This window comes from Hippopotamus amphibius, chromosome 6 (assembly GCF_030028045.1).
Source record: "Hippopotamus amphibius kiboko isolate mHipAmp2 chromosome 6, mHipAmp2.hap2, whole genome shotgun sequence".
Classification (NCBI taxonomy): Eukaryota; Metazoa; Chordata; class Mammalia; order Artiodactyla; family Hippopotamidae; genus Hippopotamus; species Hippopotamus amphibius.
This window is the reverse complement of record NC_080191.1, coordinates 147,075,155-147,091,818: the sequence shown is the minus strand read 5'-3', so window position 1 is coordinate 147,091,818 and position 16,664 is coordinate 147,075,155. Positions and strand designations below refer to the sequence as shown.

Genomic DNA, 16,664 nt, shown 5'->3' with positions numbered 1-16,664 from the left:
CAAAATAGACTGTGATCTATTTTTTTAGAGCAGACTCGTAACGTGACAGAGTTTCTGGGATAGAAAACACACAAAAATCAATTCAATGTATTTCTCTTTGTTCAAAATTTCCAAATATATGTATGTGCACGTGTTTGAATGAAATGCATTTAGATATCATTACCTAAAGAGCCAATAAAATGTGATTATCGTTCCCTCTACACCCAGCCAATTCCTTCACTGAGCGCTCAGAGTAGATAAAGGAGTTTAACTGTGTGATACTTGGCACTTGATATCTGATGGCTGCCTATTTATATATGACTTAAAGAAGCCATAACGTCCCTACTTAAGAGAGCTAGAGAGCATCCAGGTTACACTTTTATGACCACACACTACCACCACGATACAGTGAAAAAAACATAACTTTTCAATTATTCAGGGCAGTGTAGGATGACTTGTTCTTGAATCCCTGACCAGGTTCCCTACAAGTTACTAGCAGAGATTAATGAAAAATATTTAAATTGATGGCTGATACCTCTGGATACAACAGAACATTAAAGGCCAGTTTTGCAGACAGTCTGTTATTTTATTGCACAGATTTCATTTCAAGAACAAAATGCACCATCAATGTTTGGAGAGTTTGGGGTCTCAGATAAATGATACACCACCAGTGTTTGCACCCACAAAGCCAAATTCAACAGTACAATTTATGGTAAACAATGTCACTTCAAGACAGCTAACGGAATGAAAATGGAGAGAAACGGGGCAGAGCTTCTAATGTGTGTTAAATTGAAGCATATTCAAGGTACGATTAAAAACTACACCATACAAACCTGGAAATCAAAAATGTTTTGTGGAATGTCAGTTAGAGTTATACTCTCTTGTACTGTTATTTATGGTGTCATTAAAGTCTATTTGGTTCACTTCCTTCATACGGATGAACTGAGCATTTCAGGAAAACCACGGTTCTAAAAATGAGCAACTTTGAAAAAGTATGTACAGATAAATGTAAAATCACAAACTAAAAAAGATCCTCACCCCTTGCCCTCAACTTACAAAAGGGAAACTTTCCCATGCAGAGAAAGTTTCACCATTCCCCTCCCTCCCCCACCCCACGTTCCCAATTCTATCTTTCTCTACTGGTTATAACTACGTGACCTTGGAGCTGAGAGGAGGGAGGGAACAGAGAGGCATCTTTATGAGGCTCCCATTGTCATCTGTAACAGTTTGAAAGTGTCTTTTATTTCTCTCCCCACACCCAACTCAGCAACGTTTGCAAGATATTTAAAATTTAAAGAGAGAGGGAAAATTTTTTCATATATATATATATATATGTATATGTGTATACATATATATATATATATATGTATGTATGTATGCATGAAAGGAATGCCCAAGAAAAGAGCTAACAGTGGGCAAAACCATGGGAAAAATATGTGGCATTATCTGAGCTAAAGATTTCTTTTAAGGCAACAAAAGGAGAGGAGGGTGTTAAGACTACAAAATGCCAGACAGGATGCTTTTCTAGACCTTTGGCTTTGGAGCCTGGCAGAGGAGTGGGCTTCCCACGCCCTCACTGTGGCAAGCAAACCTAGGGCCGTGGGCCCAGCATCTACAGCACCTCCGTGGGCAGGCCGGCAGCTCTCTTATACATGGGCGCTCTTGGCATGAGTGGGGGAACTGGAGCCAGAAGAGTAGTAGAAACGGTTTTCACCAAACGACTGGGCATCTCCGGCGCAGCAGACGATGACACAGCCACCCACGAGGCACAGCACAGCACCGATCCAGCCCGCGTACAGGGAGTAGCCAAAGCTCACGATGGTGGTCTCACGGTGGGCGCACACAGGAAACCAGATGGTGGCGACCATGGCACAGAGAGCTGGGGAGACATGAAGAGGGCTGTGACTGGGCACCCATCACACACCAGCAGCGGGCATGCTCCCCTTCACCCCACATGCACACCCCTCTGGCTTCCAACCAACTCCAAAGACTCAATACGCTCAGCTCTGCTCCCTCAGGGGCAATCTGAACCTAAAGCTTTGCATCTATGGAATAAGCAGACCAAAAGCTTGTGCCAAACTGCTAGGTCCTTTTTTCAACAGGTGGCAGAGACAAAAGAACTCCAATGTGAAAACCTAGAAATAAATCATTTAAGTCCAAAAAAATATGCATTTGTATTTATTTATATACCTTGACTCTATATACCTACAGTTGTCATTCTAATCTTACACTTGCCTAATTGCATTATAGCTATCTCTTTACATGTCTACTTCCCATTCCAAGTTCTGAGTATCTTGAAGGCAAGGCCCATGTCTTATGTTTGTATAGTCAGTGTCTAGCTCAGTACGAAGCATAGAGTAAGTGCTCAGTGGACACCAGTTGAAGGACTGGATGACCTGAGTTGTTCAGAATTGAGAAACTAGACAGTGCCCCCTTCAATTTCCACTCTATTTTTTCAGTTTGGTCAATTTAGAACACAGAGACCTGAAGGAGCTATGAAAATTCTCTTGCTGTGGTGAATACTGCCGGACATCAGTGGCGCGCTGGCTGAGTCTGAATTTGTATTCTACTGCTCACAGTCACAAAATCACACACACATGGACAGTCCTCAGTGTAAAAGAAGTTACCCATTCAAGGGTTGTGACCCATTACAACAAATGTCATCATCATAAGAAGTAGCCTCTACACCATTTAGTTCTTCCCCTCCTCCTAAGCAAAGTAACAAAAACAGGGCCAGCAGGAGCCTCTAAAGACTTTAAAAAGCATTTTAAACCCCTACACCAGCCCTATCAAATAGGGCAGCTACAAGCTCCATGGCTATTGAGCGTTTCTTATGAGGCTAGCAAGACTGGAAACCAAATTCTGAGTTATAATTAATTTAAATGTAAATGAACACAAGTAGTTAGTGGCTAATGTAGTAAACAACAAAGCTCTAGACAAAGTAACTGCATTCTTCCTTTGGTATCATTTGATCTCTCACAACTACAGCAGGGCAGAAATTTTAGGTAAAGCTTTAGGTTGGGACGGCACGTTAAAGTTGACAGACCAAAGATAACAATAATAATAATACGGTTTCTAATTGTTAGTCATAAAGCCTTTGATAAACTTCAAGGCAGGGCATTGCACTGGTTGCTACTGGGGTACCCTTGTCACTTTCAATTCAGCAAGCGTCTTCTGATTTCTGCTCATACTGAGTAATTTTCTAACTCACCTCTATGCTCACAGAGAAAAAAATGTAATTTTTCTTTAACATAGCACTCAAATCTAACAGCCCTGTACAACGGAGGGAAAGATTTAAGTCTTACCCATTTTGAAAAACCTTTTAGACTCTCTCACTGCACTTGTGTGGCTTCTAACATAGGGTTTTGTTGACAACACACTAAGCCCCTCCCCACAAGGTATGCATGGATATACACAAATAGATGTATTTCCTGTCCTAAAAAAAGTATAGATCCCAAGTGGAAGTCAGAAGTAAGAAAGTGAACCTGGGTGCTTTGAATTGCTCCAACTGGCTTTCTAACAGCCTAAATTCATTCCATTAATTGTGAACTATTCACGTATTTAAGCAGCTTATAAACTGATAGATTATCTAAGAGGCTAAAATCTATCCATATGCTAATAGCTTCACTTAAAGAGTAAAGCACCATCATGCCAGCTTCTGTAATATTTTTATATGAGATACCATGAGAAGGTGTATTTTCCTTCTGTGAATAGAGTATTCTCAAGAAGACCAGTTGATCTGGTTGACGGAAACTTCCCTTTCCGGCACAGGGCTTTGAATACCTAAGATAAACATTTTTCTTTCTCTTCCTCTGGCCACAGATTCCAAATCTGGCACTCTTGGAGAACTGCTTGGCTATCGTCATAGTTATACTTTCAGTGAGGGGCAGAAAAAATCCTTTTTTCTATCAGGACAGGGGCAGAAACATTTTCTAGAATGTTTGAGCCAGAAAGAATTGCTCTAGATCCTTCATATCAAGACACAATCCAGCTACACACCCCTAAATACCAGAAGAGGATATTCATTCTGATATGGGCAAAACTAGCAACATAGCAAGGCCTTTCAAACATCCAAGCTTGATTAGCGGGAAAGGTGGGGAGGGAAAAGCTGAATTCCATAGGAAAAAAAAAAAGATTTGATTCCCCGTTTATTTGGTTCGATCCAATTGATCTTTCCTATAAACAATTAACTGCATTCAAAACAGGTTACGATTCAAATTAAGTTTTATATTTTTCAATTACTTTGTATTTATACATCACACACACACGAGCATTCTCCACATTTCAATTAAATCTCACTCAACTTTCAGGTTTGGTTTAGATTTTATAGAATAAGATTGAAAAGTTGCCTCTAATTTCACTGAATTCTTCCCCTTTTCCTAAGCAAAATAATAAAATTAGGTTATCTTCACGTAGGGAAAGAATCAGGTTCACTATTCAAAGGTAATCATTGGTCTTGACTCTGAGGGTTTTAGAGATTTTGTTAGATTTTATTCCTATGTAATTCACTAGAAAAAAATCAGAAAAACGTTCAAACATTTAAATAATGAACTTATAGGACTGGGTGAGTGAATGGGTGAATGGATGGACAGAGATGGATAGATAAGAGGCAGACTCATTTCTAGTCTATTCTCCACCTCATCCACACCAAAACTGACTCCCAAAATTATAAAACTTTAATGTGACTTTAACACACTCAAAGCTACAAGCTCATGATTTACCTCGTTGAAGATCTCCTTCTTTTACAATCCATGCAAAACAAGGCAAATGAGCGCCAGCAGGCTCTTTATTTCCTAGTAGATAATTGAACTCTGGGTGGAATTCCTGTGGCTCTCAAAGATGAACCACATCAAAAACCACTAGAAGATGACAGGCTGCCACACAACATAAAGGGAATGAGAGCTTCACTGGGAACAGAGACCTTCAACTGAACTTGAAATGAAGAATGTTTAAAAACTGAAAAAGGAGAAGTTACTCTACTTCAGCATGGCTTGAAGGGAAAGGGGAATATGTTTTAATCAGTAAAGTTAAAAATGCAAGTCATCTCATACTCAACTAATAGATGTGAAGTATTAATAGAACTGGCAGTAATTTTTGGCTTTCTTAAAGACATAGAAGCCCTTCTAGAATTATTTCTGTTTGCAGACACATACACACACACACACACACACACACACACACACATGTGCATGCTTGTGCAAAGAGTTTGTAATGATTCTCTCCATATTTGGGGAAAATAAAGAAAATGTTTTTCTTAAAAAGTCACAGTTACCTATAAGGTAAAGAACACTGAAGGAAGATAAAGGGAATTTTCATTTCTTTTTATGTCATCAGAATTTATTTTTAAATTAAGTCTCTAAAAATAGGACAGGAGGAATTTCAACACTTAGATTTTTCAATCTGTTTCTCCTCTTCTACCTTCAGAAGATGCAGTAGTTAACTGCACAAGAGGAAAAAATTTCAGCCACTTGTGAGAGAGTAGAAAGTGAAAATTGGGGATAGCTTCACTTCAAAAAACAAAAGAAGAAGGGGAGAAGAAAGCTTCACTGTGTAGTTACAGATTCATCTGGACTTGGTCTTCTCTCAAGCAGAATTCCTTGCTGTCCATAGAATAAAACTGTTTGCCTCTTCTGATAAGTTTCAAATAATTTAATACAATCACAATCAGTTTTTTAGTTGATAGCAAATACCCTTAATAAAAGTTAGCAATAATCTTGATGTAGCCAAACACAGAAAATATTTGGGAAGGCAGTTTTAGAGCAATGAAATGTAAGTGTAACTTTCTTCTCTTTAGGGATTAGATGACACATGTAAATACATGGAGTTAAATAAATGTGATGAAGTTAAACAAAATTGGTACAGGTGTGGTTGGCTTTGGAGGTGACAACTTAGAGAGAGAGAAGGACAGACAGACAGACAGAGAAGCCCAGAAAGACAGAAGAGCAGCAGAGCCTGACATTCCTTCCTTCCTCCAAGGAACACCCCTGCTTTCAGGCTTTGTCACTTTCAGTACTAAGCACTGAAAGGACTTTTAAAGGCATCGTTTCCAGCACAAAGCAATATTTTCATTAAAATCACTTAAAGTACTAGTCATACTGGAAACAAATCTTCCTTGATCTGATATCTGAGGTTTGCATCAAAAAAGTCCGGGGACTGGGAGAAAAGTAGAGGTACAGAGACGAAGCAGACTGACTGTGAGTTGGTCATTATTGGGAATGAGTTTGGGTTCACAGTGGTTAATTACACTAGTCTCTCTACTTTTGTGTGTTTGAAACTTTCCACAATAAAAACTTTTTTTAAAATCCCCCTCCATTTAACATTTTACAACGCACTGAACACTGTCTTCTACAATTGATGCTATTGTATCATACGATCTAACCAGCAATTCACTTTACATTTTCACAAAGAAGCCAGTTAACTCAAGGCAACAAGTAATGAGATTTCTAATGAGCTGTTGGTTGGAGTCATATGCATTTGTTGTGTCCTCATAATTTGAAAGCAGAAAATTTTTTGTTTTTCTTTTTTTCATTTGTCACTGTCTAAATTTTGACTTAAAAAAACAGCTGCCAAAGGACACAGGCCTCTTACAGTGACTTTTATGAAGATCTAATATTTACAACAAGCATCTAGTCAATGGAATATTTGAGTACATTATTTTCCTGGCCTGCTTTCAACACTTTTTCCCTTTATTTCTATTTCACACATCATCTCTTTTTTTCCTACAACCTTTTTTAAAAGCCAGCTTCGTGGTTATCTGTAAACTTTTTTTTAAATCACAGAATTTAGAGACAAGAAAGACTTCATAAAGCAGTTAATTCCTCCAATTTTACTAATAAGGTCATTTTAAGCCAAAACCATACTAAGATGTTACAGCCTTTCTTCTACCCACATGAAATTTGATTTAGATTAGGAACTTGCTTCTGTAAAGTTAATGAGTTTGAAAGAAGACTTTTTCTAACTGTCATCTTAATACTCCGGGGTTAAGGGCATCACTGTTTATTTCACACCCAAGGATTCCCAATCCCTCTAGGACATCTGATTCTGTGTGCGTGACAAGCTCAATTTGTCCCACATTTGCATATACCCGCAATTTCATTATTAGCCTATAAGTTAAAAATTTCCAAGTTAATTTTTTTCCAATACAAAAAGGATTCCTGGGGCCATATTTTTTTAAAGGAGAAGATGAAGGATTCCACTTAGGAAGGAAAATACATTTCCTTTCCTTCCGTTCCCTACCCCATCTCCCCAAGAAACACCCAAATCAATTACTGTCTAACTTACAGCAAGGTGAGAATTAGACTGAATCAGAACTAAGCTTGAGCGTTTTCAGTTGGGTAGCTTATCATGACATTTCATAATGGAATAAGCCAAAAACTCAAACTACCGATCCTGTACTCTTGTTTCTACAAAATAAGCAAAGAAAATATTTCCATTAGACCAGGATGTGACCTGGTGTTTCCAGGAAGATTTCGTCATCTCTCCTTACCAGTTCTGTGTGTGGAGATGACCCTGCAGGAATTAGATGTGATGGAAGGAATACCCAGTTCCCTTCTAGGCAGTTGCCTTCAAGTTTAGGTCTCTATTTCTCTCACCAACAATAGCTATAAAATAGCAACCATTTGTTGAGCACTTGGTGTCAGACACCACACATGCTAAATAACTTGCATACATCATTTCCCTATTCTTATTGACCTCAGATGTAGGCAATATTGTCCCCATTTTATAGAAAGCCTCGGAGACATTAAGTAACTGCCCCCATTCACACCGCTAGAAAGCAGTACCTCTGCCATTTACTACAGTTGGTCTGACTCCACATGATAAGGTGAAGCATCTCAGGGCATAGGTACCTCCTGCCTCAAAAGGGGCTCTTGAAAAGCCACAGGTTAGAATTAGATTCGCCTCAGATCCACCCTAGATCTGAGGGGCCTGCTGCTCCTTGAACTACTCTTCTGGCTTAAGAAGCGGCAGCACCAGGCTGCATTCCTTCCACCACAGCAGGAACCGAATCCTCACTCCACTGAACTCAGACTCCTGAGAAGATAAGCTGTTGTACCGGAGACATAATTTTTTTAAGCTTTCAGAAAAATAATGAAAAGTTTTCAGAGTCCGGAAGAACTGACTTTAATTCATAGTGCTTACAGTTTTCAACCCAAGATCACCTTCAACGCTGTTTCCAGTTCCCAGTCTCCCACACCCCAGTGTGCCTGGTCCCCACTGGTCAGAGACCACACCTCAACTGGAGCACCTTCAGTGACCCCTAGGACCCAGCACGAGCCCAGCACTGGCTTCTCCCAGGAGAACAACAGAAGCCCATTCCGAGCCACACAAAGGGAGCCTTCACTCTCTCTTGCTTCTCCCACCTACTGCCAGCAGGGGAAACAAGGCACTCGGGCTCCCTGCAGAGAAGACCTAGGGGAGGCCAGCAGATGCCACACTTGAGACAATGAGCGTTACATTTCCAGAGCAAGGGAGGGAGCGAACTCGGTCCAGGCTAAACAACATCCAACCTGAAGGCAAGCCGCAACCCACTGAGAAATAAATCCAGACAGGATCAATCAAAGAGGATGCAGGTACCACTGGAGATGTGAGGCTACAAGAGGGCAAGGAGCAGTGCCCTCATCCCATCCTAACAGCGAGTGGCCAGAAAGGGGCAGCCTCCCTGGGGCGGGGGTGGGGAGTGGAGGTCACCTCACTCAATGCCCCCCTCCATCGTCTTCCTCTGGGCAGCAAACAGGGCCTGAAGAGCTCACACCCGTACCTGCCCACCCCCCGTCACTCTCCTCTCTGCGATTCTGCCTACTTGAAAAGATGAAGAAAAACTGTATTTAATTCGGCTAGGAAGCTTCAAACAATCGGTTGTTACTCTTTAATGACTGTTATATTCAGCTGCACAATTAAGGGGTGTTCCGGGGTTGTTTAAATACCAATTTGTCTATATGACTTTGCTTTTATATCTTTATTTTCTACAAGGTTTGGGCTTGGGGTTTTTTTAATGTATATTCTCTTACTTGTGGCTATTCTGTGACTCTCGTATGGAAGGCTAGGATTTCTAAAGATGCACGCTCAACACAGCAGGCCCATCCTTTGGCTTTGGCATCCTCAGAGCCAAAGAGAGAGCCTTCTGGGGCTCCTGTAAGAATGTGAGGAACGTTACAAACAACCGCAAATATTTAGTATAAGAAGGGTTTCACCTGGGTTCTGCAAACCAGTTTACTAGTAGAGCTTTGGTCTACCTACTAGAAAGGGAGTTCAGATACAAAGATCTGACACTAAAAAGCACTACAAGGAAGGACCCTGTGAGTTGGATGAAGCACGTGATCCTGACTGTGTGTTCCATGTGGCACTCCCACACACATTCTTTGCGGCTGGAACCAAAATGTCCATGCCCAGATTCTTCTCTGGAAATTACAGAGGTCTTCTGGTCTTTTCACTCCTATTAGTGCATGGGCGTGCACCCCCACACACACACACACACACACACGCAAGCCCCTCCTCTGAATTCTCCACGGCGTCACAAGCCCCTAAAAACCCCCATCCCTTTGCAGTCAAGGGAAACCTCACCCCTATGTCTCACGTCTCCTCACTTCACCGGTGTCACTGCAGGTGACCATCGCTAAGTGGCACTGACCCACACAGAACACTGACTCCTTACCCCGCTCCCCCTCAAACACATGGTCTGATACCCGTTTGGGGATGGGAACTTCCTGTCCCACAAGAACTTGATTTATAGCTAACTCACATCCAGACCAATGTCTCCTCACTGATGTCTCAGGACATTTTTTGAAAGAAAATGCATGTCTTCTGTTAAGATTTAGAATGCACTGGTGGAATGAGCCTGCAAAAAAAAACTAGAGAGAGATGAAATCACTAATGAGAGTAGAGCTAGAAGGACCCTCCCTATTTGTTAAATTAAGCTCCCCTGTGCAGGTGTAATCAGGAATACTGAACACGCACATGCTGTGTCCTTGGCCTGGGCTGTCCCTCTCTCCAATCCATGACCTGACCACCTTCTCTCCAACTCTCAAAACTCATCGCTAGGGTCCTCTGCTCTGGGAGACTCCAGTCTGGCTCAGGTGCCTTCCTATGTGTGTGCACAGCCTGTGTACCTTTTTAAGATGAGCACGTGCCACACTCCATCAAGGTGTCCAAGTACACTCAAAGCAGAGACTGCCTTCTTTTTTCCAACATGCCCAGTGCCTACCATGGTGCCTGGCACTCAGCAGGTGCCCAGTGAAAGCTTACTGAATAAAAGATGGAATCATCACCTAGTGATCTACCACCCTCAGCATCTTACTCTTTTCTTGTCCTCCTCTTTCTCTGGTCTTTCTTTATACGTTAACTGAAGTTCTCAATCCTGGCTACACTTAAGAGTCACCTGGGAAGCTTTCAAAAAATATCTTTGCCTGGTCTGATGCCCAGAAATTCTGACTCAATGGACCTGCAGTGGGACCTGGGCACAGGTGTTTCCAAAAAGAGATTCCATCGTGAAGCCTGCATAGAGAGCCACCCTGTAACTCTCTTCTGTCCTTACGGTCACCCCTTTATGTATACCGTCAAAATCACCTAACATGTGTCTGTTTTTTAACTTATTTTCATGTTCAGTGGCTTCCGCAGACATTGCTTGTCCCTCTGCATCAACTGCCCAGGAAACATAAAGGGATACACACTGTGGGGGGGCTTCTCCCCAGTGGATTCACGCGCCTTCCCTGCATACGTCTCCTGAACGCGATGGAGCAGCAGCAGGACCCGAGAGTCTTCAGGTTCCCTCAGAATCGGGGTGCTCTACAGAAAGCTGTCTTACCCAGCAGAATGAGCATGACACCGGCCAGCTGGGCCCGCCTGTACTTGGCCACGCCGGGCTCTTGGCCCATTCGGATGCAGGGGAGAACCGTCAGCAGCAGGAGAATGGCCGGCAGACCCAGGACTGAGGCAGCGATCATCAGGGCTCGGCAGGCCTGCACGTAGCCTGGAAACAAGAGCACAGACACGATGGGTTAGGCCACGGGTCCCCTTGGATCCTGAATCCTGCCTCACGGGAATTCAGCACCATCTGCCTTCCTCCCTCTTGTTCCACTGCAGGACTTAACAATATGTTAAATGTGGTCCAAGATCATTTTGCATGTTCAACTTTCAAAGTGACTCCATGACAAAAAAAAAAAAAAAAAAAAAGGAAGGTTGGGGACTGGAGAGACGGAATGGGGATCCCTGCTTTAGACTACTCATCTGAGCTTCCGAAATGAAGGGGCCAAGAGTCCAATTACACTGTAACATCACCTCATAAAAGATTCAGATTAAAATCCAAATCTTCCAAGACGTCTTCTGTGATGGTCTGGGTTGATCCCAGCCTGCTGTTGATATGCTCTACCTGTGTGACCTAGGGCAAGTTACTCAGCTGCATGTCTCGACACTTTCCTCATTTACAGAGTAAAAAGAATAGTAGTACCTACCTTGCCCCAATGGAAATCAACTAAGATTAAATTCATTAATTCATGCAGTGCTCAGAACAGTGCCTAGCACATCCTGAGTACTCCCAAAAGGGTCAGCTATTATTACTAGCATTACTAACATTACTCTGTGTCAAAGCAATACTTACATCTCCCGGTATGCTAGGTGATTTTGTCCCTTAACCCTGTGCTTTTAATTCACATTGTGTATAAATAGTGTGTGGCCCTAACCAGATTGACCTAAGCCTCAGACTTCCTCTCTTGATATCTCCCCAGATGCTGCTGTGCTGATGAATCCTGTCCCCTATAGATGGTCAGGCTCCATCTCTTGCCTCCCTCGCAGTGCCCTGGGCATGCTTCCACAATGGTCCATTATCCATAAAGGCATCTCTTCAGCCCCGGGGATTCCTGGAGGACAGACACCTGCCTTGGTCTTCATGGAGTTAACACAGTGCCCACAACAGATGATGTAAACATACAATTATGAATGAAGGAGTTAAAGAGTTGAAAAATAAGAGTGGAGCAAAACTACCTGAACTTTCTACTTTCAAATAAAATGCCAGGTAACTACTTTTTTAAGAAACAGATTATCATATATGCAATATTTATGTAAAATAAATCTGACAAGATGCTGGGAGAATATGACACACTTAAATGTATTGTTTCTCACTAAAACACTCTCCCTCCTTCAAAAAAAACGGTGGGGGGGAAGAGTTGTATGTATTAACTCTTTCTCTTTACTCAGAGGAAAGTAGAGCTAGCGGCCTGGGGGAGGCAGAGTTAATGGCAAAGCCAAAAACAAGCCCCAGCTTCTGCCTCACGTGCCAGGACCTTCACACCAAATCTGGCCAGCCTACCTGTGCACCAAGACCCAACTGCAAGATTGCCTCTTAGCAAGATGTGTTTTGCCGGAATCCAGACTCACAGAATTCAGACTCTCCCAACCATTGCCCAACTTAGTTTCTTCTGAATTAATGGGAATCAATCAATCAGGTAACTGTTGACTTGAAGACCCCCAGAAAGGAGCCACAGGAGGTCTGAGGCAAAACCTCTGACCGCAGCCCTAATCCCCTGTGACTGATTGGAGAAGCAGCGCTGGCAGAAAGGAGAGTCAGCTAGCCGCCCAGATTCGGAAATTCACAGCACAGGCTGTGCACATTCTAGGCGCCAAGGCCACGTTTGAGAATCTAAAGATGGAGACTGAGATCTGTTCCCATCCCCACATAGAGTGTGAGGGAGGGGACCACAGGAAGGTTGAGGCCCTCCCTAAAACGCACTCCAGCTGTGGGATGGCCTATGTCCTCTGAAAATAAACCACTTGTCACTGAGTGCTCAGCAAACTTAATTTCAGGGGAAGGAAGCAGAGAGTAATTTTATGCTTCAGTCAGATTCTTACAAATACCATGCCCAGCTTTTAATAAACAAATATAGCTGCTATTTATGGAGCCTCTACTACATCTAAGGAGGCTTATATTTCTCATCTCATTTAATCCCCAAAATAACTCTGAAAGACAGGGGGTTGGTTTCTTTTTAATTTTTAAAGGAAGGCAACTGGGGTTCCCAGAGGTTAGGAACATGTGCCTAATCACTCAGACTGTGAGCAGTGGATCCCAGAGTCTGACCCAGGTCTACCAACGGCTGCTTTAACTGAAGGTGGGTCCAGATCTGGATCCCCCGACCTCTGTGGTTCTGAAAGTCCAAAATGGAGGGCAGGACTGACACACCTTGTGTTGCAGCCACTGTGTGCCAGGGGCACTGCCAGGTGCAAGAGAAGATGCAGAGCGTAGGATGCTATCTATACTTTTGAGGAATTTAAAATGTGGTAGGAGAACTTGACTCACAAACAATGAACAAAAACGTCAGGACGTGCACTGACGGGGCTAAGAGTCAAATACCAGGGTAGCAAGGAGGAAGGAGGGCCAGATGCCGACTACAAGGAAGCACTTGAGGTGGGACTTAAAGAGCCGCCAGGTCTTCCGGAGAGCAAGGCTCATCCAGGAGAAGGCCAAAGCCAAAGGCTCCCAGACTGGCGGCGGCGCAGGGGGTGCGGGTGGCAGTTCCTCTGGCCTACCGCCCAGTTTCTCCGCTTGTTAAGGGAACCGGGATAGGCCTTTAAAGGCGCACCAACCTCCAAGGCTCGCAGGACAGAAAGCAGTCGTGCTTAGGCCAGGGCCAGGATAAGCCAAGATTCTGAGCAGAAAACCCAAAGGGCCGCCTGTGACCTTGCCAATCTCCCAACTGGTTCGAGGTTTAAATCTGAATGGAAACTGGCCCAGAATTTTTCAACAGGGCAGCACGTTCAGATGAGGCCCCGGGCTGGCGTCGGGGCGGGCGGAAGCTAGGCAACTCTTCCCTCGCCTCCCCACTCTGAGGCACAGCCGGAGGGCAGGGGGCGCGACCCGCGCAGGTGCGCCTTCCCCCAGGATGAGTGCGCCCTCCCAGCGGCTCCCGCGCTTCCCTGTCCGACCCCAGGTGGCGGAGACGGGGAGGGGCGTCGCTGTGGGGGCGAGGGGTGCGGGAAATGAGATAGGCCCCGGGACCTGCGGGGACAGACCGGCAGAGCGAGGAGGGCCCTCACTCGGCCAGGACGCCTCGGCCGTCCCACGAGGACTGCGAAGCTAAGCCTGCGCCTGTCGGGATCGCTGGAATGCTTTTGTTGTCTCTGCTTCCTCCTCGCCTCTGCGGGTGGATTCTCACAGGGAAAGCAGGGCGCCTGCGGGGGAGGCCGGGGCATGAAGTCCATCAACCGTGCGAGCACGCGGCAGGTGCGGCGCCGGTCATTGGCATGTACGGAGTTCCAACTACGAGTCGTCTCCGCTCATTACCTTCTCAGGGTGACTCGGCCCGTGGCCACCACTGCCATCCCAAATTCCAGATAAGAAAACTGAGGCTGAGAGAGGTTACGTTCAGGGCTACTTAATTCTTCCTCAGCAAAGTAGGGCTGAAGGTGTCAAAAGATGCCCCAACGTCTTCAGCCCGCAAATGTTTCTGTGAACGCCGCCTAATGCGCCCCTCCCCCGTCTGCCGGGAAGGAAAGGGTTTACTCAGGAGCAGCCCCTTGCAAGGCGGGGTCCTTACCCGGCAGGATGAGGATGTCCACCAGGGGCTTGCAGTGGTACAGCCCCGTGGCCATGACGCAGTCGGCCCACAGCCCCTTGGAGCCCAGCTCGTCCAGCTTGCGGCAGGTGGGGATGGTGTAGCCGCAGGTCACCACCCAGTCGTTGGTGGACGTGGTGACGATGATGCCGATCCAACCCACGAAGCTCGTGACGAAGCCCACTACCTGCAGGCATGTGGCCACCATCGTGGCCGCCCTGGAGTCCCCGCGCCTCGCCCCTCACAAGCTGTGTCCGCGCCCGGGCTGGACGGCGCCTGCCCCGGTCCTCCCTCTCCCGCGCTTGGGAGCCGCTGGCCGGCGACTGAGAGATACGGGATGCTGGAGGCGGCGGGAAGCCAGGAGACGCAGCGAGCCCAGCTGCACGACGGGCGCGCGGCGGGGACAGCGGCGCGGCTGGGCAGCGCGCCCCTGCCCCCCTCTTTAAACACCGCGCAGCCGGCCGGCGAGCTCCAATCCGCGACGCCCCGGGGTCCAGCAGGCCAATCGCCGGGCGGGGTCAGGAGTGGGATGTGGAGGGAGGCAGAGCTAGGGAGGCGCCGATCCCGTGGCCCCGCCGGCGAGCGTCGCACCGTTAGTGTTGGAAATAATAAAGATTGGAAATAAAATAATTCGATCCAGGTCCAAGCCATGGAGAACGACAAGAGGGCCCGCGTCGGGCGCGAGTTCTATTTTGCTGCGAATTGTTTCTCTTCTTGCTGCCCCTCTTTCATCCTATCTCTGGGTCTCCACTTCGCTCCATCCCTCCTCAACTTCTCCCTACTCCTTCCCAGCTGAGAGCAGGGACCGTGGTACTCCCTAGAGCGCCCAGTACAGTTCCTCATCGGCCCAGGATTGAAACTGATGAGCTGATAATTGCCCTAAGGAAGAGACGCGAAGCATTCAGCATACCGTAGTTACCGGTAGAAAGAAATCTACCTTTGCCCGTGGTCAAAAATCACGGGGCGGCCGTGGCTCATAGTAATGATAACAACAATAGCACCTTACATTTATGCAGCTGTCCATGTGCATGCGTTTATATTTTATAAATTATCTCATTTAATTCTCTTAGCAACCCTCTGTGGTGGGAACAATTGTTTACACATCATACTCACGAAGAAACAGCGTGAGAGAGGTTAAGCTGCCCAAGTTCACCTAGCAAGGAAGGGGGCCCATTTCATCTCTCCTCACTAACGATTCCTGGGAACCTGTCCTGATTGTCACTTTCTGAAAATTCTTAAAGGGCTCAAGTGTCTGATTTTTGACATTAAAAACTAGGCTGGACTTCCCTGGTGGTCCAGTGGTTAAGACACTGCTTCCACTGCAGGGGGCACAGGGTTCAATCCCTGGTCAGGGAAGTTCCACATGCCCTGGGGTGCAGCCAAAAGGAAAAAAAAAAAAAAAAGCTAGCCTGACAGCTCCTGCTCACTGTAAATAAGTTAATATCTGTACTCCACTGAGAACACTGCCTCGCGTAGAGTGAGCACACTGCAAGTGTAAGCTGTCACCATCATCACCACCATCATCACCACCATCATCAATATCATCAAGCCACCTTCTCCATGCATTCAAGTAAGACCTATTTTATGTACTTTTCTATCATGCAGAGAAGTCCTCCTTGGGCTATATTTACATTAAACAGTTTTAACTCCCTTTGATACATTTGGCTTATTATATCCCTCTATCAACAATCGTGAGATTTAAAGATGAGAAGGATTTCAGCAAGCACAAAGCTTCCTCCTCAGTGCTCTAAGATATGGATCATAAGTCACAGATATAAGCTTTCCCATATCTCTGCTAGGTGTCAGGGCAAATCACCATGCCTTCCAGAGAAGACGTGCCTCAAGGAGACCCCAAAGAAACCAACTGCACAGACAGAAAAGGCTCTGTAAAAGATGACAGAGTGTCAAGTACAGAAGCTGCAAAAATCACCCAGGAGATCACAGTGGTTAAGAATGCAGGCTGCCTGGCCTCGAATCCTGTCTCCACCTTTTACTAGCTGTGGATAAGTTATTTCACCTCTCTGGAACTCAGTTTTCTCTTTTGTAAAATGGGGATTAAAATAGTGCCTAACTCAAAGGTTTCTTGCTGATTATGTGAGTTAATAAACATACAGAGCTTTAAACAATGTCTGGTACAAAGTAAGC

The 16,664-nt window shown here is 45.2% G+C and overlaps 1 protein-coding gene across 1 annotated transcript; it reads right to left on the bottom strand.

The window, feature by feature from the left end:
• Positions 1-544: 544 nt before the first annotated feature.
• CLDN11 (claudin 11) lies at positions 545-14,936 on the bottom strand. The gene is made up of 3 exons (XM_057739413.1): positions 14,502-14,936; positions 10,781-10,945; positions 545-1,858 (listed from the first exon to the last, which is right to left on the bottom strand). Exons 1-3 carry the CDS (start codon positions 14,725-14,727, stop codon positions 1,626-1,628), a joined length of 624 nt encoding a protein of 207 aa, XP_057595396.1. The 5' UTR covers positions 14,728-14,936; the 3' UTR covers positions 545-1,625.
• Positions 14,937-16,664: the final 1,728 nt, after the last annotated feature.

Excerpts from the sequence above, each read along its gene's own strand:
- CLDN11 (XM_057739413.1), bottom strand. The coding sequence starts at position 14,727 with ATGGTGGCCACATGCCTGCAGGTAGTGGGCTTCGTCACGAGCTTCGTG. Across the intron at positions 10,946-14,501 it reads GGACATCCTCATCCTGCCGG|GCTACGTGCAGGCCTGCCGA; the intron begins GTAAGGACCCCG and ends TCTTGTTTCCAG. Across the intron at positions 1,859-10,780 it reads TGTCATGCTCATTCTGCTGG|CTCTCTGTGCCATGGTCGCC; the intron begins GTAAGACAGCTT and ends ATGTCTCCCCAG.